A 22,961-nucleotide genomic window follows, 5' to 3' on the forward strand; every position below is an offset into this window, starting at 1 on the left:
CTCCCTACCCAAGGGAAAACTAGAGGAGAGGGGCTAGGGCAGCAGCAGCAAGAGCAGCATGTGCAATGAGAAAAAAACCAAGACTGGAGGCAAAGCTCCTAAGGGAGATAATAAAATATTGGTATCGATGAATGGGAAAGACTACACACACACACACACACACAAGCACACATCACACGTACCCTGCTCCCACAAATACCCAGCATTTCTGTAAGTCTTTTCTTTTTTAACCCTTACCTTTCATCTTAGAATCAATATGGTGTATCAGTTCCTAGGCAGAAAGCTAATAAGGGCTAGGCAAAAGGGATTAAGGGATTTGCCCAGGGTCACACAGCTAGCCAGTGTCTGGAGCCATACTTGAACCCAGGACCTCCTGTCCCTGGGCCTGGTTCTCTATCCACTGAGTCACCTAGATGCCCCCCTTTCTGTAAGTCTTAATGAATTTCTTCTGTCTGGGAGAAATAATGCTGTTTCTTAATTAAGACAGGGGAATGATGGATTTGATCCTCTCTCCCTTTCTACTTTTAGACAACCTTCACTCCTTCAAAACCCAGTTCAAAAAATCCACCTTCTCAAGGTAGATTACTCTAGGAAGGTTTCCATGGATGTTCCTGTACATATACCCATCCTCAACCCGCTCTCAAGGTGATCCTTCTAGTTGGCATTCTCCTTAGCACTTGGGTTTCTGGGACTGTAGGTTATAGCTCTGCATTGTGCATTTGGGCCAGGGATCAATCAGGGACTTCCCCCAGGGAGAAATGAGACTCAGCACTGGCTAGTTATCCAGGATACATTTTATTACGAACTTTTTTTTTTCTAATACAAGTGATAAATGCATCCATGGATCTCCCAGGGCAGGCATAGAGAGATGAGAACAGTGAGTCTCTCTCTCCTCCAATCCCCCCTCCCCAAGTTGTATGAGCACCACAGTGAGAACCATATGCATGCTGGGCAGCTCTGGGGTTTGAAATTAGGACAGTGTTCTCCATGATTTCCCACCCCCCCCCCTCCACTGAGCCTAAGCTCTACTCCCCATCCCTGAGGCTTTCCCTTAATCAAGTCTTACCAGCCTCTCTTCACAGAGCTAATGCCCTCCATGGAGAGATCAGAACCCATCCCTACCCTATAGGATAGGGTTACCTGAGTAGCTCAGTCAGCATCCTCATCCCTGAATACCAAGGGCCACAGTAAAGGAAGGTTCTGACTCAAGTAAGACTGAGATGGAGGAGGGGGACAGAAGAGGTCTGGAGATCAAGCTAGAGTATCAGTCAGAAAACTGGGGCTAAAGCCTGGGTCCCTGCCACTCCATAACTTGCATATCAGATCTGGGGCTTCTAACTAATTACCAAATATGGGTTCTGGCTATGTCCTCTCCAAAGCCTTCTTGGAAGTCAAGTTGCCCCAAGTTTATAATATTGGCAGGTCATACTAATACCTGCTCACAAATAGATGTGTGGACTCAGGTTTGGGGGACAGTCTGGTTGCTGGGATCTCCAGCTCTAGAAGCCTTAGTCTAGCTGAGAATTATTGTCAGCATCGATGCCAGGCTTTGCTTTTCATTCAGTACAACCTCTTCAAGGAAGCAACCAGTAATAGGAAAAGATTTCCCCAAGCTGAGGAAGGGAAAACCAAGTTACCAAAATTATTCCTCTGCTTTAGTCTCTTCCTTCCCCAAAAACCATTCATATAGCACCACCCCACTTCCAAACGCCAGGGAGGAGGCAGTGAATCGTCCTATCTGATAAAGCCTACACTGAGAGAGGAAACAGTCCTGCTTCTAGAACAGGTGGAGGGTACAGCAGGACTAGGGGCAAGTCAGGGCTGTCCCTGACCCATTGCAGTCAGGCACCTAGCTTAGATGGCAGTCTGTGACTTGAAAGAATGAGCAAAGCAAAAAAGCATGGCCAAAGCAATAAGAATGACCATGATGAAAAGCAGAATTAAGACCACCCAAGAACCATAGTCTGTGCTCTTATAGAAGTTCCGATGGTCAGGTGGAATCATGTTGGTCAGGTTCAGCATGTAACCTAGTGCCCAGCCAATAGATGTGTCTCCCGCCTGGAGAGAAAGAATAAGAAGCTACAGTCAGATCCCTGGGTCACTTGAGTTCTCTGATATACTCTCCTTGTCCTTATCCTCTCCCTGAAAAGGGTGAGCAAATATTTCTTCCCAATTCCAGTTATTTTTCCTGCCCACATCTTTGGACATATACTTTTTCAGAGGGATACCAAACCATAAACTTTCTTATTCTAATTCCCTTTGGTCTAAGCAGCCAAAGACTGTAAAGGATCACAGGTGGTGTGGGGGTTTGGGTACTCATGAGGCAGAGAGTACCAAGAAAGGATATGCCTAACAATGCCCAATCAGTAGCCACACTCTGATTTCCAAGGGGCTACTGTGGAAAAGAAGCTGAAAAAGACTTTTCTTGTCTCCCCCATCCTTTCTTTTTTCCCCTCTTCCTTTCTAACAAATCCTCCCTCTTCTCTTCCAACTTCTTCCCTCTCTTAAACTCTCTCCCTTTCTTTTTTCATTTTTTAAAAATCTTTACCTTCCTTCATAGAATCAATACTATAATGGGTTGATGGAGATATGATTGGGGATGTAGACCCTAACTGATCACTGGAGTGCAAGCATAACAATATGGAAATAGGTTTTGATCAAGAATACATGTAAAACCCAGTGGAGGGGGCAGCTGGGTAGCTCAGTGGATTGAAAGCTAGGCCTAGAGATGGGAGGTCCTAGGCTCAAATTTGACCTCAGACACTTCCAGTTGTGTGACCCTGGGCAAGTCACTTGACCCCCATTGCCTAACCCTTACCACTCTTTTGCCTTGGAGCCAATACACAGTATTGACTCCAAGAGGGAAGGGAAGGGTTTCAAAAACAAACAAACAAACAAACAATGGAATTTCCAGTTGACTACTCCAGTAGTTGGGGTTGGGGGAAGGGAGGGAAAGGACAAGACTCTTGTAACCAAGCAAAAATACTCTAAATGGACTAAATTTTTTAAAAAAGAATCAATACTATATATTGGTTGTAAGGCAGAAAAACTATTAGGGCTGAGTTGAGCAATGGGGATTAAATAGACTCGCCCAGGATCACATAGGACCCTTCTTTTTCAACCTCTGCTTTCCCCACCCAACCTCTCCCACTCTCTCCCTTCCACCCTCTTTTGCCCCCTCCCTTCCATATTGTCCCTTCCATCTTCTCCTCCTCTCTCCCTTCCAACCTTTCCTGCCCTTCCCCCCACCCCAAACCAATGCATACCTTCTTCTGAAAAGCAATACTAGGGAAAATATCTTCATCAAATTTGTAGCCTTGAACAAGGAGCTGGGATACAAAAGTAGCACAGGCACAGTAATCTGCTAGTCGGGCCTCCTCCTTGGAATCTCGAGCCAACAGCTGAGGATGGGGCACAGAACTCTTAGCAGTGCCATTGTCAGAGCCTGGACTTCCCACCTATTCATTTTCCCATGAGATGTGCTATTTTAGAATCAGAACTTTAGTGCTTACGGGAACCTTGAAGATTTAATAACCTAACTTCCTTCCACCTCCACCTCCAATAAATTAATGAGGAAACAGAGTCCCAGAGAAAGGACCTCAACTTGTTCCTAACATTTGTTGATTAGGATCACAGTAGGGCACAAAGCCCAGGTATTCCCAGTTCAGTCTTTTTTTTTTCCCTACTAAACCATAACTACAAGGAGACCAGTCAGAAGTCTGTCCCATAACTAAACGAGGCCATATAGCCTCCCTCTAGAAAATTCAGCCAGTAACATGACAGCAACGGAAAGTAATGAATGCTGGAGGGAATCTGGCAAAGTAGGGACATTAATGCATTGCTGGTGGAGTTGTGAATTGATCCAACCATTCTGGAGGGCAATTTGGAACTATGCCCAAAGGGTGATAAAAGACTGTCTGCCCTTTGATCCAGCCATAGCACTGCTGGGTTTGTACCCCAAAGAGATGAGGAAAAAGACTTGTACAAGAATATTCAGAGCTGTGGTCTTTGTGGTGGCCAGAAATTGGAAAATGAAGGGATGCCCTTCAATTGGGGAATGGCTGAACAAATTGTGGTATATGTTGGTGATGGAATACTATTGTGCTCAAAGGGATAATGAAGTGGAGGAATTCCATGGAGACTGGAACAACCTCCAGGAAGTGATGCAGAGTGAGAGGAGCAGAACCAGGAGAACATTGTACACAGAGACTGATACACTGTGGTACAACTGAATGTAATGGACTTCTTTACTAGTAGTAATGCAGTGATCCTGAACAACCCGGAGGGATCTATGAGAAAAACCACTATTCACATTCAGAGAAAAAACTGTGGGAGTAGAAACACAGAAGAAAAACAACTGTTTGATTACATGGAATGAGGGGATGTGACTGGGGAGGTAGACTCTAAATGAACATCCTAATGCAAACACCAACAACATGGAAATAGTTTTTGATCAAGGACACAAGTAATACCCAGTGAAATTGGCTGCTGGAAGGGTGGGTGGAGGGGAGGGAGGGAAATAATGTGATTATTGTAACCAAGGAATAATGTTCTAAATTGACTAAATAAATTAAGGAAAAAAAAAGAAAATTCAGCCAGATTGCCTTTGGTAGATCAGTACATGAAAGTTTGGATGCTCCTTTCTATGCTTTTAAATGCAGAAGAGGGACAAAGATAGGGTACTCAGCTGGCAAATTAACATTTTAACCAAAATACGAAGTTTGGGTCTTATTAAAGACAAAAAAATGTCACTTGGCAACTTGAACAGAGAGTGGTTTGAAGTTCTTTCAGATGACCCAATAGGCAAGAATAGGCTACCCAATATTAGCTCAGTCTTGTGAGCAGATCCATGGTGAAGTAGATAGAATGCTGAGCCTGGATTTAGGAAGACTGAGCTCAAATCTGGCCTCAGACACTTCCTAGCTGAGTGACTCTGGGCAAGTCACTTAAGCCTGTTTGCCTCCACTTTTTGTCTATAAAATGATCTGGAGAAAATAGCAAACCACTCTAGAATCTTTGCTAAGAAAACTCCAAATGGGGTCTCGAAAAGAGTCAGAACCAGTGAACAGCAAAAGTTCAGTCTTGGTACAATAATAATCAGTTCCAATTCAATTAACCACAAGATGTAGTGTAATGTCAAAAAGCCCTTGCCAGGGAGTCAGAAGAGCCGGTTCTTTCTAATTCTGTCTTTCATGTTAACTCACTATATAGTTTTGGACTGGCAAAGAATTAGAAAATGGCCTTAGGGGTCATAAATTCCATCCCTAAACTGAAATTTGAATCTTTCCAGGTCAATCTCTCTATCTGAATCTGTTACCTCATCTATGAAGCAGATCCATGTGTCTTTGCTTCCCTTTGGAGGACCCAGTGGGATGATGTAGAAGAAAGTGTTGAAAAGAATCCCCTTGAAGCTAAAGATTTGCCAGACCCCAAACCTGGATTACTTATCTACCTCTTCCACTTCAATTCATGTGCTGCTGAGTAGAGCTGGATGAAATCATACTACCATGCCAACAGAGTTCATTCCAAATTTATATTATCTAATCTCAACTGGGCTCTCCCTTCTCAGCAAGGGAATTCTTTTACTCCTTCCTAACTGATGCTCCAACCTTTCCCCACACAGGCTACTCCAAACTTTCCTTTCTTTCTCTCCAACCTCCCAAAATATCCACTCCCCTCTGGCTCAGTTAAGGACCTTAAGGTTTATTTTAATGAGAAAATAAACACCATTCAGAACTTTTGCCATCAGCTCTCTCTTCTCCTCTACATCTCAAAACCTCTTGACACCAATCCTCATGCCTTTGCTTCCTTTAGTATCTGATGAAGAGGTAACCCTTGTTCTTACCAAATTCAATCCCTCTACAAGTACCTTCAATCCTCTCACCTTCAGTTCTCTCCAGAAGATCATCTCCACAATCATCTTCCACTAATCTTTGATCTCACATTATCTGATTCCATTCTTGCTGCTTATAAAAACATCCAGGCCACCACCTTCCCAAAACAAACAAACCTTTACTAGACTCTGCCACAACCTCAATCTATATCTCTCTTCCTTTTCACAGCCAAATTCCAAGAAGAAGCTATTTTCCCCCCTTTTCACTTCCTCTCCTTTCACTCACTTCTCACCCCTTTGCAATCTAGCTGCATTACTTAACTGAAACTACTCTCTGCCCTCACTTAGCTAAAACTACTCACTCCAAAATTACCAAAAATTTCTTAATTGATTAACAAATCTCATGATCTTTTCTCATTATTTGCTTTGAAGTTTTTGGCATTCTTAAGTCACCCTTCTAGATACTCTCCTACCAGTGTGGCCCTTCTTTAGTTTTGGTTGTTTTTTGTTTTTTGGGGTCAAATCTTTCATATCACACACCCTAACCATAAGGGAACCCCAAGGTTCTATGCTTGGCCCCTTTCTATTCTCTTTTTGCACTTGCTTCATTGCTATTCTATCCTGTCCAACTTCTGACCCCATTTTGAGTTTTTTTGTTTTTTTTGGCAAAGATATTGTAGTGGATTGCTCTTTTCTTCTCTAACTCATTTTGCAGATGAGGAAATTGAGGCAAACCGGGTGAAGTGACTTGCCCAAGGTCACATACCTAGTAAAAGTGTCTGAGACTGGGTTTAAACTCATGAAGAGTCCTGTATACACCAGTTGGCTGCCCAGTATAAATGCTACAAACTTCTCAAAATATCATTTAAGTATTTATTTTTTATACTTATTTATTATTAATCACCCTAATAATAATGGCCAAAAATAACAATAATGTTAATAATTAATTGTTCATATAATTTATTTTATTTAGTTTCAAGAATTCCCAAATAATCCATTTTTAATTTGCATATTGTGTGTCAGTTTCTGTATGACACTTTCTCAAATCTAGAACAGTGGTGTTCTTGCTTGGCCACCTCTGTTATCTGATCTATCTTCATTAAACCTTTCCCTGTGAAAATCACATCAGAACTGACACGTAGACATCAAAACCTTGTCCTTTGGATGATCTTAATGTTAGGATTACAAATGCAATCCTTTCAAGTACTGATAACTGATGAAAGTTTCTACCAAGATGGTGGCCCTCAATTCTAGACAAGATGGGATTGGGAAGTTGGAGCGATGGATAGAAATGGCCCATATGCTCCCAACTCTATAAAATCTTATATCCTTTGTGAGGATACCAAAGGAGCCTTACCTTTTCCCATGACTCATTGCAAAGAGCCTTAGTGGCAGCCCCCAGCTCTTCTGGAGAAGTCACAGGCAGCTTCATCGTCTTCTGAAGGAAGTTCACAGTGTAGTAGAAGGCAGAGAAGGCCTAAGGCCAGGTACAGGATATAGAAATAAGGATAAGGATATAGAAATATTCAAGGGAACATCTAATTCTCCCCTTTCTGGTTGCCTATTCTCAGCTCTTATATCCATCCCACCTCCAGTGACTAGGTCTTGACTCCTGTACATTCAATGGCCTGTAACTGTTATATCTATTCCTTATTATCCAAGTATACTAAGACCCTACCCTTTCAGATTCCTTTATATACCATCTCTGTTCATGGTTGAGCCAAACACATTTACAGCCACTTCCATGAGGGTGATTTAAATCCCTCAGCTGAGGGATGACTGGTGCCTGGGTTGAACTATGCTCTTTCTCCCAAAGAGGGTCCAATGGCACAGATGGAGGAATCAGTATCTGGGATAAAGTCCAGGAGGATAAGCCACAGGTCTAACCCTTCGGATAAGATGGGATTTAGCTGTAAAAATGAATACTAGACCCCTAATGGTCCTATGGGAGGAAGACCCTATCCCATGCCCAAAGAGAAATGATGTCCTTGGACCCACAATAAAGTTCCCAGCCACAGGAGGCTGGAAAATGCTGTTGAAGGAACATCTGGAGAAAGAGCAGGATGAGAAGTTGAAAAGATCTGAAACAAGCTGCTGGCAGAGGATAGGATCACCACTCCCAGAAAGGGTTGTCTTGGCATTGTCATCATAGTGCTGAGGTCTCAGAGCTGAAGTACATGGTGATGTGTATACATCCTTCAAGAGGACTTTGGTCTGATAGCCTTTGGGCCAGCAGGGATGTGAGTTATATCTCTGGAATAGGGAAGATACAGGGAATTAGGTCCAGAAACTCCTACCAATATACATCCTGCCCTCCCTTCCCCCCACTAGCAAGCCACCAATGTTCCCAATCTTGACCTGGCCCCAGCCAGAAGAGTTAACAGATCAATCATTTTCAAACTTCATTTTTTATCATGTTATCTCCCTACTTAAGAATTTCTATTGGGTCTTTGCTGACTATAAGTAAGATCAACTTTTCCATGTGGCATTCAAGGCTCCAACATTTCTGAAATGACTGCTCTAATTCTATTGTTTTTCTATATCTATTCTTCATTCAGCTTGTCCTGTATCATTACGAAGCCTTACATGTTAGAGCTGTTTCTGCCTTTGCACTTTGTTTAATGCATCCCCCAACTTAAAATCTTCTTCCCCTCTCTACTGCCTATCTACATTCTACCCATTTATCCTTTAAGTATCAGTTCAAATTTTACCTCCTTTGGGAAGTCTTCTCTTACTGCTTCTTCCACCATAAATCTTGCCCCTTCTTTTTTTCTATAACACTCAGGGTTTGAACTACACCCTCTATAGAGTTCTGGATTATATATTGTCCTATTTTGTTGTATAATTCTTAAATGAGACAAATTCATGAAAAATAATGGACCTGGAATCAGAAAGATCTGAGTTCAAATCTAGCCTCATATACCAACTATGTGACTCTGGGCAATTCACTTAACCTCTCTCTGCTTCAGCTTCTTCATCTCTAAAATGGGGATAATAATCACACCTATCTCCCAGGGTTGTGGTGAGGTAATAAATGAGGTGTAAATGAGATGATATGACTTGTAAAGCACTTTGTAAAACTTAAAGCTTTACATAAATGGTAGCAAGGATGAGGGATGGATGGAAGGATGGACCTCATCTCTCTAACCATCCTATGAACTCCAAGGGAACAAACCTTGTACTTTTTCTTATCTCCTGCACAGGATGAGCATACTGGGAACTTAGTAAGGCTTTTGGATTAATTGATTTACTTACACCTGCTTCCTCTTGATTCTACCTGCTCATAAAACCAGGGAGAACTGAGGAAGTTATTATCTTGATCTGGTTGGGTAAGGGAGGTAGAAAAGAGAGAGCTAGCAAGCCCACCCAGGCAAGAGATGCTCACCAGAGTCTGGAAGTCATAAGAATAGAGCTCCTGAACAGAGGCCCTTTGCTGGCAAGAAAGACACTGGGTAGCAGTGGAGATTGCAGGTGGGATGAGAGGGAGAGTACTTTAGGCAAGTAGGGGAGGTCCCAAGGGGCCCTTCCTTTGGAGTTGGCTAGTCATACCTGAAGCACACCAGCCAGCAACCTCTTAAGGATTTGGTCTCTACCATAGCACAGGAAACTGTGGGTGTAGACTCTGTAGCTCTGGCCATAGAGCTGCAACTTGACCTCATTGGCAGGGTCCTCAATTTGTCTGTCTGTCTCAAAGGTGATCTGTGTAGATGCCCCACCTAGGTCCATGGCCCCTACTGTCCCCTTCCTTGGTCGGATCCACTGCCCTATCCAGCCATACTATAAGAGAAGGGGAAGAGAGAGGGAGAGGGAGAGAAGATAAACAAATCAATAAAAATTTATTAAGTACCCACTATGTGTTAAAGACTTAGCTCTCTCAGGTCTACAACCCTCCTCCCCCAAGGAGTTTCTGAGATTGGAATCATGAAAGAAATGGTGGTGTTTTATGGGGAAGAGTTTCTTATCCAAATGAATAAGGAATTCAGTAGTAAGGCCAGTTGCCACCAAAGATCCAATAGCCTGTCTACCCATGTGGGGCCCTAATGAGAGCAGTCACAGACAAGGTTTTTAAGCATTCAGCTGGGTTAGGGTTGTGATCAGGGGCAACTAAATGGTATATAAACTTAGAGGAATGAGTCCAGTCTCGTGGTATTAATCACAAAGGGACAGAGAGATAGCTGGTTGGTCCCTGTGTATCCTAGGACAATGGGACATTGTCCACTTGGTGGCAAGATAAGGTATGAGGAAATAGAAGCCTCAAAAAGGGTGAGCAGTCACCAAAACCCACCTTGATGAAATTCTCCAAGAGATAGTTGGCAGTGATCCAGCCAAAGACTCCCTCATCCTGGCCAGACAGAATCCGAGCCCCTCGGAAGTCAAAGGGGTATTGGGTTAACGTCTCGGTCACTGATGAAAGGACACTGTCTGAAGCAGCTGGACTGGTCAGGCTACAGGAAATATAGAGACCTCTTAATGTCCTTTCCTGTCCTTCCTGACAGCCTCATCAACCCTGCCCATGGAGGTAGGTTAAAAAAGGAAAAAAAAAAGAGGACAGCCATAGAGCATCCAAAATACTGGCTTTATAAAACAGTTCTAAGGTATCCCTTCACACCTATCAGATTGGCTAATATGACTGAAAAGGGAAATGACAAAGGCTGGATGAAAAATTGGGACTCTAATACTCTATTGACAGAATTGTGAATTAATCCAATTTCCATTCTGGAGAGCAATTTCAATCTATGCCCAAAGGACTTAAAACTGTGTATACCCTTTGACCCAGAATGCCACTACTAGCTCTGTATCCCAAAGAGATAAAAAATACATGTATAATCCAGATCAAATCACATGCCAGCAATGGAAGAGGGAAGGGGAGGGAGAGAGGAAGATAAATTTGATCATATAACTTGGGAAAACTTGTGTGGAAATTTATTACATGCAAGAGGTAAAAACAAACAAACAAAAACAACAAAGTATAAATCCAAAGAGATAAAAAGGAAAAAGACTTATAGATAAAAAACTATTTATAGCACTCCTATTTGTGGTAGCAAGGAATTTGAAATTGAGAGGATGTCCATCAACTGGGGAATGGCTGAACAAGTCAAGGTATATGATTGTGATGACATACTATTGTACTATAAGAAATAATAAGCAGGAGGATTTTGGAAAAACTGGAAAGACTTGTGCAAACTGATGCAAAGTGAAGTGAGCAGAACCAGGACAATACCACATATAGTAACAGCAAGTATTGTAAGATCAACTGTGAAATTCTTAGCTATTCTGAGCAATACAATGACCCAAGACAATTCTGAAGGAGTTTTGATGAAAAATGCTATCCACCTCCAGAGAAAGAACTGATGGAGTCTGAATGAAGATTGAAGCATACTTTTTTCTTTTTCTTGTTTTTTGTTTGTTTTTGGTCTATTCTGTCTTTCACAACATGGCTAACATAGAAACAAACTTTACATGACTGCACATCTATAATCTATATCAAACTGCTTGCCTTTTCAAGGAATGGGGACGGGAGGGAGGGAGAGAATTTAAAGCAACATTTTTTACTATGAATGTTGAAATTTTTTTCTTTTTTTTTAAACCCTTACCTTCCGTCTTGGAATCAATACTGTGTATTGGCTCCAAGGCAGAAGAGTGGTAAGGGTAGGCAATGGGGGTCAAGTGACTTGCCCAGGGTCACACAGCTGGGAAGTGTCTGAGGCCAGATTTGAACCTAGGACCTCCCGTCTCTAGGGCTAGCTCTCAATTCACTGAGCTACCCAGCTGCCCCCGAATGTTGAAATTTTTTACATGTAATTGGAAACAATTAAACATTTAAAAAATTGGATCTGGACTCAAAGCACTCACATTTACTTTCTATCTGTATAATATTGGGCAAACTATATAACATTCTAGGCTTCAAATGCTTTTTATATAAAATGAGGGGGATAGACAAAAGTAGGGGTACTTAACCTTTTTTGTATCATGGATCTACAAAAGCCCATGGACCCCTTCTTAGCATACTGTAATGTCTTTAAGTAATTGAAGGAAATGTTTAATTTCAATTAAAGGTTAGTGAAAATGAAGATGCAATTTGTTTCTCATTGAAGTTCATGGACCCCTGGAAAAATATTCACATATATTCCATATAAAGAGCCTTACGGACTGAAGGACTTCTAATATCCTTTGCAGAGTGAAAAGAAAACTGGATTTGCAGCCAGAGGATCTGAATTGAGCAACTAGGTGGTGCAGTGAATAGAGTCCTGGGCCTGGATTCAGGAATTCTCCTGAATTCAAATCCAGCCTCTAGCTTACTTACTTACTAGTTATATGACTCTAGGCAAGTCACTTAACCCAGCTTGCCTCAGTTTCCTCATTTATAAAATGACTTGGAGAGGGAAATGGCAAACTACTCTAGTATCTTTGCTGAGAAAATCCAAAATGGAGGGTCAAAGAGTCAAATATGACTGAAAAATGACTGTATGACAACAGAACTGAGTTCAAACTAAGGCTCTGTCACTTACTACCTATGTGATTCTGGGCAAGTTATATAATTTTTTTGGGTCTCAGTTTCCTCTTTTATAAAATGAGAGGGTTAGACTGGATGATTTCTACAGCTCTAAATCTACAATTCTTTGATTTTATGAATATATTTGGTCCCCAAGTAACAAGAATTTAGTCCTGGAAAAATCAGGTCCAACATTTTATTTCACCAAAAGTCCATGAGAGTGTACTACAGCAAATAAAAGTGAGCCCAGGAGAGTGTTCTGCAACAAATAAAGATGTACTTTAGGTAGACCAGGAAGTCCTATGATCACTGAAGGGAAATTCTGAACTGGATTTTGCCCTCTCTTACCTAGAATGGAACAACAAAAAAGCTAGACTTGCCTACATGAAGTTGGCTGAGGAAGGGAAAGAAAAGCATACAGCTCTATTTCAGTTCTAGTTCCAAGGCTCTCCCAGGGCAGAAATGTGGGCAGAGCAGCAGACGAGAGAAACTTACTTCAGAAGTCTCATGCCTGCAGTGGCACCCAGGTAGAGGGGAGTGACTGAATGTCTCTCCTTGGGCACATCTTCAATGGCTTGGTTGAGACAGTCCACAAGGCTTCGGCCTGCCCCAGGGGGATCCTCTGCATAACTGGAGATACCACCACCTAGAAACAAGACAGATGGGGAAGAAGAAGAGAGGAAGATGACCAGTGTTTATCAGTGCCCTTAAGAGGATGTATTGAAACCCATTTCTCTTATCTTTTCCAATAAATACAAGAAACCAAGGATTCTAATTACCATACTATTTGTATAGGGGGAAATGGCATAATCAACAAGTCAAGACCCTGGGTTCCAGCTTTGGCTCATCATAAACTCATTATGTGACCTTCATCAGGGCACTTTCCATCTCTGGGTCTAAATTTACCATTAGCAAAAGAAACAAAAATTAGCAAAACAACTCCAAGGGACTCAGGATGAAAAATGTTTTCCATCCTCATAGAAGGAACTGATGGAGTCTGAATGTAGATCAAAGCATGCCATTTTTCAGCTTATTTCTTTCATCAGTTTTTCCTGTATGTGTGATATGTATCTTCATTCATAACATGACAAATATGGAAATACATAATACCTGATAGCACAGTATAACCAATATCAAGTTACTTGCCCTCTCGGGGAGTGAGGAGGAAAGGGAATGAGGAAGAGAATTTGGATCACTAATTGTCAGCAAACAACAGTTAAAATGGTTTCTATATGTAATTGGGAAAAATATTGCTAGGAAAAAATACAGTACATTTGCATAGATAGGAAAATTATAGTGAATTTTAATAAAATTTTACAAGAAAAAAAAGAAAGGGATTGGGTTAGATGGTTCCTAAGGTACCTTTGACTTACAACAATTTATGGTAAGATATATTACCCAAATATTTAAAATTTCACCATAAAAAATGGGATGAAAACTAGATCAAGTACTTTTTTTTTTTAAACCCTTACCTTCTGTCTTGCAGTCAATATTGGCTCCAAGGCAGAAGAGTGGTAAGGGCTAGGCAATGGAGGTCAAGTGACTTGCCCAGGGTCACACAGCTGGGAAGTGTCTTGAGGCCAGATTCGAACCTAGGACCTCCTGTCTCTAGGCCTGGCTCTCAATCCACTGAGCTACCCACCTGCCCCCTAGATCAAGTACTTTTTACAGCTAAGGCTAGGAAGAAAATTCTTTCTCCCTTGTTTTTTTCATTCAAAGATATTTTATTTTCCCATTTACATGTAATAACAATTTCCAATATATATTTTCCAAAACTGTAAGATCCAAATTTTCTCCCTTTCTCCCTCCCCTCCTTGGAAATGGTAAGCAATTTGATCTGGATTATACATGTATTATCTTGCAAAACAAACTTCCATATTGGCCATTGTTGTACGAGGATACTTACATAACACTAAAACCCCCAAATAAAGCCATAAATTAACTTATGTGAAAACAGTATGCTTTGATCTGTATCCAACTCCAATAATTCTTTCTCTGGTGGTGGATGGCATTCTTTGTTATAAGGCCTTCAAGACTGTCCTGAATCATTTGTACTGTAGTGAAGTCTTTCACAGTTGATTATGGTAGAATATTGTTGTTACTATGTACAGTGTTCTCCCAGTTCTGCTTATTTCACTCTGCATCAGTTCATGTAGGTCTTCCGAACTTTTTCTGAAATCATCCTGTTTATCATTTTCTATAGCATGATAGTATTCCATCACCATCCTATACTACAGTTTGTTCAGCCATTCCCCAACTGAGGTATATATAACCCCTCAATTTCCAGTTCTTTGCCACCATAAAAAGAACTTCTGTACATATTTTTGCACAAGTAGGTCCTTTCCACTTTTTTATGATCTCTTTGGGATACAGATCTAGTAGTGGTATTACAGGATCAAAAAATGTACCCAGTTTTATAACTCTTTGGACATAGTTACAAATTGCTCTAGTAGGAAAATTCTTAAGCAAAGGATAGAAGTGATTCTAAAGATAAAATGGATAACTTTAATTACATGAAATTTAAATTTTTTGCTCTAACAAAATAAACACAACTATGACAAGAAGGAAGACTATCTACTGGAAAAATAACTTTTCTATTAAATATCACTGATAAATGTCTTATATCCAAGAACTTAAATGAAAATAGGGATGGGGACTGAATCTATAATTTCATTAGGATAGAGTAAACTTTCAGGAGAGGAAACTCCCTCTACTAATGCAGAATGGCACTTTCTCTGCAATTTAGTGTTAGAAAATTACCTAGAGCATTGAGAGGTTAAGTAATTTACCCAGGGTCATGCAGCCAGGATATGTTAAAGGGGGGAATTGAGTCCAGGCCTAACTTCCTAACTCAAAGAGAACAGCTTTCTAGCTACCAAGCTAAATTGTCATATATACATATATATGTCACACATACATATATACACACACACATATATGCATATAAACATACATGTACATATACGCAGCTTGGATATATGACATTTATTGATTCAATAAATATTTATTAAATATGTACTATGTGCTAAGCACTGGGGATACAAAAAGCACAAAAGACATTCTGTTTCCTCAAGGAATTTACAGTCTCCTAGTTGAGGTAACATGCAAACAAATATAGACAAAGCAAGCTATATTTAGAAATAGAAAATAATCCAAAGAGGGAAGGTACTGGTATCAAAAGAAATTAGGAAAGGCTCCCCATAAAAGGTTGGGCTTTAGTTGGAACTTAAAGGGAGCCAGGGAGACCAATAGAATGGAAGAGGGAAAGTATTCCAGACGTGAGAGAGAGAGCCAGGGAAAATGCCTGGGACAGAGAGATGGAGGGTCAGGTTTGTGGAGCAGCCAGGAGGGCAGAATCATTTAATGGAAGAGTTCATGTTGGGGAGCAAGGTATAAGAATACTGGACAAGTAAGAAGTGACTAAGGTCCAAAAGGCATTGAATGCCAAACAGAGAATTTTGCATTTTTTTCTGAAGGCAACAGGAAACCACTGAAGTTTATTAAGAAGAGGAGAGGATGGTGACATGATTGGATTTATGTTTTAGGAAAATCACTTTAGTGGCTAACTGGAAAATGGATTGAAATGGGGAGAAATTTGAGACAAGCAGATCCATCAACAGATTATTACAATAATCCAGGCATGAGGTGTTAAGGGCTGCACCAGAGTTGCGGCAATGTCAGAAGAGACAAGGGGACATATTGGACAGATGTTGCAAAGCTGAAATTGAGAGACCTTAGCAACAAATTTTCTATCTCTCTATCTACGTCTGACTATATATATGTGTACCCTCCCAAACACACTTATAACCATCCAGTCTTCAATGAATAAGTGAACAAAGGATATCAATAGTTCTCAGAATTTCAAACTATTGACAGCCATGTGAAAGACTGCTCCAAATCACTGATAACAAGAGAACTGCAAAGCAAACCTCATACTAAATAAGTTGGTAAAGATGTCATACTATGGGAATAATCAAGATTGGAGGATTTGTAGAATGGCAGAAACACTGATACACTGTTAGTAGAGCTATGGATTGGTATAACCAGAGTGGGAAACAATCTGAAATTATGTTTAAGAAGTGATTAAAATGATCTTTGTTCATTAAAATGTCCATGCTGTTTGACCCAGAGATCTCACTGCTAGGTCTATACCTCAGAGAGGACAATAATAAAAATAAAGGTCCAGGGATATACTGGTAAATGTTTAACAACCTTCTCTCTGGGAAAAAAATGTGTGACCACACACACTTTTATGTTTAATCTCCATTATTAATACTTTGTTAAGTCTTATCAGTCTTAATATCAACAAAGCCATAAAACAAACTTTTATTTGACTTTTGCAGATATCTGAGGTGTAAATATTCACACTAAAAATTTAATAACTGCTTCCTGACTATAAGAGTGGTTTCCAGCACACTCCAGGAAAGGTCCTAAATATAGCAAAATGTTTTGTTGTTCAGTAGTGTCCTACTCTTCAAGACGTCATTTGGAGTTTTCTTGGCAACACTACTAGAGTGATTCACCGTTTTCTTCTCTAGCTCCATTTACAGATGAGGAGCTGACATAGACAGGCTTAAGGGACTTGTTAAGTCACACAGCTAATAAGTGTCTGAGGCCAGATTTGAACTCAGTACCTAGAGTTCCCTGAATCCCTGATTCCAAGCCCAGAACTCTATCCCCTGCACCACTTACCTGCCCCTACATCAAAATATAGCAACAATTAAAGCATCATTTTTTGAAGTATCAAAGAAAAGAGTACAATGTAGATACACATCAATTGGGGAATGGCTAAACAAATTACTTGAATACAATAAAATATTGCTGTGTTATATGAGAGAACAGGAAGAGTTATAGGAACTGAAACAAAATTAAGCAAGCAGAACCAGGAAAAGCAATAGAAACACTAACACTACTATGTAAATGGCAATACTATGAAATTATGCTGATCAAGCATGGCCTTAAAGAAAAGACATGAGAATGTACCTGCCTCAGTATTTTTGCTGAGTGTGGAACACTGCATATAATAACAAACTCATTCCACATGTTGGTTAATAGTTGTGCTAAACTGCTTTTTCTCCTCTTTTTCTAGTCTTTATTATAAGAGAGGGGCAAAGGGAGAATATATTGGGAAAATTAAATACAATTTATTTTTTTAAAACTTATAAAATAGTTATTATAAAAAATAGTCCAATTATTTTATGAAAATATACCTTAATCTCTAGACCTTCTCTTCCACCTCCAAATATGTTCTACACAGGAAAAAAAGACAAACAAACCATAACTTGGTTCTGGGGTGAAGAAGAGGAAAGAAAATATATGTTCTGGAGGGGTCTTTGAAGTCATTCTGGAGACTGAGTTAAAAATGGCTCAAACCCTTAGCTCAGAGCTCAGTAGCTACATATCAACCTAGCAAAGCACCCTCTTAAAATTTCTTGGGGAAAGATGATCAAATACTTATAAACTCTTACCCTAGAAAAGGTGGAGCCTTCTCTGTGCCTAATAGGCACAGTACAGTTAAGGATTAGCACAGAGGGTCATAGTCTTGGGGGAAGAGGGACTTTCCAGATGAAAGTGGCATGGCAAAGAAGATGATTTCACGTATGATTCATACATGTTCTCCTCTTTCATCTATATGCTCCTATCCCTGGGAAGGGAATGTCCAGCCAAGCTAAAAAGAAAGGGGACATATTTTCTTTCTTTTTAAAAATATTTGTTATAAATGATGACTCTCTGGGAGGGGCAGAGGGAAGAGAAAGAGATATTTGGAAATGTAGGTGATGTAAAAACAAAAACTATCAATATATATATATATATATATATATTTTTTTTTTTTTACAATAAAAGTAGAGGAGCCACTCCTGCCCTTGAACATAAAGAAATTGAATACCACTTCCCAGGAGGGTATAAACACAGGTGTTCAGACAAAGAAAGATTCCTGGTTATAGGGGGGAGACTAGGGACAGCATTAGCTCAGATCTAACCACTCCTCCATCCCCCCAACCCATAAAAGCCTTTCTTATCTTACCCTTCCCAGAAAGAAATGCCCTTAAGCAGGATCTGGTTGTGCCACCTGTGCACACAATGCCATAGCTTAAGCAGCCATATTCACCTGGCTTAGATCAGAAGATCTTGTACCATAAAGTGACCTTTGAGATCACCCGAACCCTCCCCCCCCATTTTATAGTTAAGGAGGCTGAGGCCTCCCTCAAAAGATAAAGTGACTTGTCCAAGATCACACATCAGGTGAGTGGCAGAGACACAAGAAGTCTTCTGACACCATGGGACAAAGGAGGATGATATCTGAAAGAAACCATATCCTCAGGTCTGAGGACCAGCTCCAACTTTCCCAGTCTCTATGTCCATCTGTGCTAACATGAGAATAGAAGAAAAGGAGAAAGGAAATAAAGTGCCTGGCACATAGTTCAATAAATGCCTTTTTATTAAGTCATTCATTTCCCTCCTCCCCTAGGAAGATCATTTTCAGAACATTTTCCCATATTCTTATTTTCCCATTTTCCAAATAGTCCTACGCACCTCAGGCCTTAGTGCTCAGACCTTGGGATCCCTTCAGTGACAGGAAGACCTCAAATCCAATGGGAAAAGACCTAAACAAGGAATCAGGAGGCCTGGATTTTATGATGTTAGGATTCACAAATGGAAATCAAATTTCTGCATTTTTCAATCTTAAGGATGAGGGAACTGAGGTATGGAGGAGCGACATACCTTGCCAAAATTGTTATCTTGATACTACCACTGAACTGCTATGTAACTCTGGACATCATTGATCTCCTTGGACCCTAGGTTTATCTATAGGTATAATGAGAAGGATTGGACCAGATTGCCAAATTCCTTTCCAATTTCAAGAATCCATAACCCTAGACTGATAGTTCTCAAAGTGTGTTCCATGGATTTTGATAATGTACTGCAAAATTTTGGATACCATGATATTGTGGATAAAAGAAAATTTAAAACAATTTCATTTAATATAACTTATTTACTCAACATATGGAGTAGGGTGAATACGAGTACATGAAATAAACAAAATTTGCCTATCACACATATGCACAAACCTCTAAACATGTCAGACCGTGAACTCACAAATAACGCAAGAAAACCAGCTGCATTTATGAAGTAAAACTGCATATGTGAGTTTGCCAGTTCTTCTAATTTAAACAGTCAGTGCACCACCATTCCTCATAGCAAAGAATACTGAGTTGTGAGCCAAAAAAAAGTTGAAAAATCACTGGTCTAGACAGAAATCTCAAGGAGGAAGGAGACTGAGTGTTTGACTCAAGTTTCCAACTCCTATCTATCCATAGTTGTCTCTCTCAAGGGATCTCTATTCCTCTATACCAAAGCATTACCCAACTCATTGTAAAACAAAAGTACAGAACCCCCTGCCTAGCCCCCACCTTACCGTGTACATTACACATGCTATGCTGGCTCACGATGCCTGTATCATTCTCCTTGTCAGCTGGCCATTTGTAGATAAACATAGATGTGTGTGAAGATCCAGCATCCAGGACAATGCCATACTGGAGAGAGAAGAGAATACGGGTAGAGAATTAGCTCCAGGAGGTTGCTAGAAAATTCCCAGCTCACAAAATTCTCAAGCCGTAGAACTTACTAGACCCCAAAATGGCCTGGGAAGAGTGAATATCTTCCCACCACCATTCACACACACACACACACACACACACACACACACACACATACACATACATAACCACACACAGCCACGCCCCAGAAGGGGACAGTTGGAAAACTGAGTAGTGTCATGGCAAGGAGTAGGGCCAGCAAGACTCAGGTGGAGGTGGCCCAGGGTTTCAGGTTCTGGCTTGCCCTGGCAGGAAGCCTTGCTAGCTTCTGAGTAGCAAACCCTTCTAGGACAGAGGATGAGAACAGCTAAGTTAACATCAGCATGAGCCCAACTTCCATAGGCAAATGAGATCGGCAAGGGCTGTGGTATCTTAAGATTGAGGGCTCTGGAACCAGATGTTCTTGACAATCACCTTTGAGTGTAATGAGCTGAAGAGGAAAGCAGAGATGTGTTCCAATGCTAAGGGTGCTCAAAGGAACATATAGTAAAGAATACCAGCTGGAGTGGTAGCGGGAAGAGGGGAGTGCCTAAGAACTGTCTCCTCAAAGCCACTACCTTCTTTCCTTCTTCCCCTCTGCCCCAAACTTCCTTAATGTCAACATATTTTGAAGTTGAGAAATTTGAGGCCATCAGAAGAAGTGGTGCTATAGTTTGCTGCTGTTTCAGGGGGACTCTAGGGAAAGAATATAGCATTCCATCATTGTCTGAGAGCATCTTTGATTTTTCCCTCTGCTAGCTGAAAGGAAAAGGGGTATAAATTATTAGGATAACTTCCTTGAAGTCATAGGCAACATGGAAAAAAACAGGCTTGCTCAATTGTATTGTTGGTAATCTATAAAGAATTAATCAAATAGATTGAATTATTAACCTGTGAATACGGTCTTAGGTGTCATCTCCCATGGATGAGTACTTTTGCTGTACAGATGGACAAAGGGAGGCACGAATTTATACAGATAGGGTATTTATCTCCAGGATCCCTCCCCTATCTGTGTTGTGCTCTAGTGAGAGCACCCAGAGGGAGGTAAAAGAAGGTCCACCTGAAAACCAAAGGATGAATACATGGATCACCCATAGACCACTTGCTCTTCTTTACTTCCCTTCTATACCTTCAGGACCCAGCCTTCTGTCTCCCTCCGAGGAAAAATCAAGAAATCCAGACCTTGGTCCAGCCAATTCCCAACTATTCAGGAGTTCATAAGCCAGTTTGTGTCCCATCCAAACATCACATACAATATCCTGGAAGTCTTCCCACCATACAGCCCAACATCAGGGTCTCTTGGAAAAGAATGAGTAAAGGAGGGCAGGAAGAATCCAACAAAGAGTTAAAAGTTAAGTATGAAGAGACTGCTGCTGAATCTGCTCTCCCTTCAACCCTGCCCTGCATAACTTCACTCCAGCTAGTTTGGGGAAGAGCTCACTTCTTTCCGTCTTTTGGGTCCAATTAAAAAATTTGAGTGCAATGATTTTAGGAATAAAGGTTCCTGTGCACCCCCAAATTGATGCAGGTCATGTTAGCATTAGCTAAACTTTGGTCATCCTGAGAGCTGGTCATTTTGCTTTATAAGAAATCAAAAGTATGTGTCCATCCAAGATACTTAGGAGGTTTGGGTACCTCGGACAAACTGGTTTTGGGAACAGAAACTGGAATCATAATACGCCTCAAGACCTGGCCTACAAATCCACTATCAGAGAACTAAGTTGGTCTTGGCCATGGTGGAGAGAGGGGCAAGCCCTCCCGCTGTATGTACATGTATATGTAGGACTCCATCATCTTTGTTCATATGTGTGTGTGGGGGATCCCAAGGAAACTCCCAGAAGAAAACTTGGCAGCCAATTTGCTGTTTCAATCATTTCTACTCCTCCCGGAAGCAAAGGCAGAAACAGGGAGGAGGGGAGCCCCAGGCAGTCCTGCCCAGCCCTGTCTTGTGTGTGGGAAGAACCTTGGTACCCAGCCTAAATGATTCTTTCGAGGGTCCGAGGTTGGGGAGAACTACAACAACCCGACCAAAAGTCATGCAATATGGAATAGATTTGCATCTAGGGCCAGGACTCTTAGAGACCCCCGTCCCACTTCCGACCTGGTGGGCTCAGTGGGGACCCCATTCCTCCACTCTGCCCCTAACACCCCAAACTCCACTCTGCTAGCTCATGCCAGTGATTGACTCACTATCCAGAACCCTGATTAAATGTGGGCTGCTCCTCCCCAGAGGCAACTTCAGAACAGCGACCCCGAGAAGACAAGAGACCAGGACCGGGGACAGGTACCTTAAAGGCGGGAGGCTCCCGGACGTCCCTGGTGGGGATGCAGAGCAGCAAAAGCCCCGTGAGGCCAGCCAGGCAAAGCAGCAGCGGCAGCAGGACCGCTAGGACCTTCCTGGCCATGGTCTCCTCCGCCTGCCCTCCCGCGGGTCGTGAATGAGGGTTTGGCAAGGAATGTTAGCTGCGCCTGGGTTGGGGAGCACAGTTTTGCTGCTGCTGTCTAGGCATGGGAGAGGGCGGGGCTAGTGCTCAGGGGGTGGGGTGAGCTCAATCCATTGGACAAATTGCTTGCCTACTGTCCCCACCCTCTCCCTGCCCCTCAACTACTCTCTCCTCCCCCCAACTGCTAGGGCTCGCAGGTGAAAAAGAACCTGCGTGGCTGAGTCACTCAGGAGCGTATGGGCGGGGCTGGGGTTCTCCATCCCCCTTTCATACCCCTCATCCCCATCTCCACTCTACTACCTTTCCACCTCATTCCACTGATTCCCATTTTTATTTCATTAATAGCTTCTATTATCTGACCCTAATGTCCTCCCTAACCTTTCTCTTTCCTGTCATCCTTCCCCATCTTGCTTCCCTTTCCATTACATTCTTTATCCCCATCTGCTTCTTCTCTTAGGTCTATTCATCTATTATTTTTCTTCTTTTTTTTTTTAAACCCTCACCTTCTGTCTTAGAATCAGAATTGTGTATGGGTTCCAAGACAGAAGAGTGTTAAGGGCTAGGCAATGGGGGTTAAGTGACTTGCCCAGGGTCACACAGCTAGGAAGTGTCTG

At 41.5% G+C, this 22,961-nt stretch overlaps 1 protein-coding gene across 1 annotated transcript; it reads right to left on the bottom strand.

Annotated features, from left to right (window-relative positions):
• Window positions 1-778: 778 nt before the first annotated feature.
• Window positions 779-22,420, bottom strand: ENTPD2 (ectonucleoside triphosphate diphosphohydrolase 2). Its single transcript, XM_001374359.4, has 9 exons — window positions 22,192-22,420; window positions 19,744-19,861; window positions 12,822-12,972; window positions 10,119-10,278; window positions 9,383-9,610; window positions 7,832-8,086; window positions 7,191-7,310; window positions 3,267-3,401; window positions 779-2,058 (listed from the first exon to the last, which is right to left on the bottom strand). Exons 1-9 carry the CDS (start codon window positions 22,306-22,308, stop codon window positions 1,855-1,857), a joined length of 1,488 nt encoding a protein of 495 aa, XP_001374396.1. The 5' UTR covers window positions 22,309-22,420; the 3' UTR covers window positions 779-1,854.
• Between the last annotated feature and the right edge of the window lie 541 nt (window positions 22,421-22,961).

Source organism: Monodelphis domestica, chromosome 1, assembly GCF_027887165.1.
Source record: "Monodelphis domestica isolate mMonDom1 chromosome 1, mMonDom1.pri, whole genome shotgun sequence".
In the NCBI taxonomy this organism is placed as follows: Eukaryota; Metazoa; Chordata; class Mammalia; order Didelphimorphia; family Didelphidae; genus Monodelphis; species Monodelphis domestica.

What these genes read in the sequence shown, in the direction of transcription:
- ENTPD2 (XM_001374359.4), bottom strand. Translation starts at nt 22,308, where the DNA reads ATGGCCAGGAAGGTCCTAGCGGTCCTGCTGCCGCTGCTGCTTTGCCTG. An exon ending in GCAATGAGTCATGGGAAAAG is followed by an intron (nt 3,402 to 7,190) that starts GTAAGGCTCCTT and finishes CCCCATCCTCAG; the next exon opens with CTGTTGGCTCGAGATTCCAA. An exon ending in GTATTGCTTTTCAGAAGAAG is followed by an intron (nt 2,059 to 3,266) that starts GTATGCATTGGT and finishes CTTTCTCTCCAG; the next exon opens with GCGGGAGACACATCTATTGG.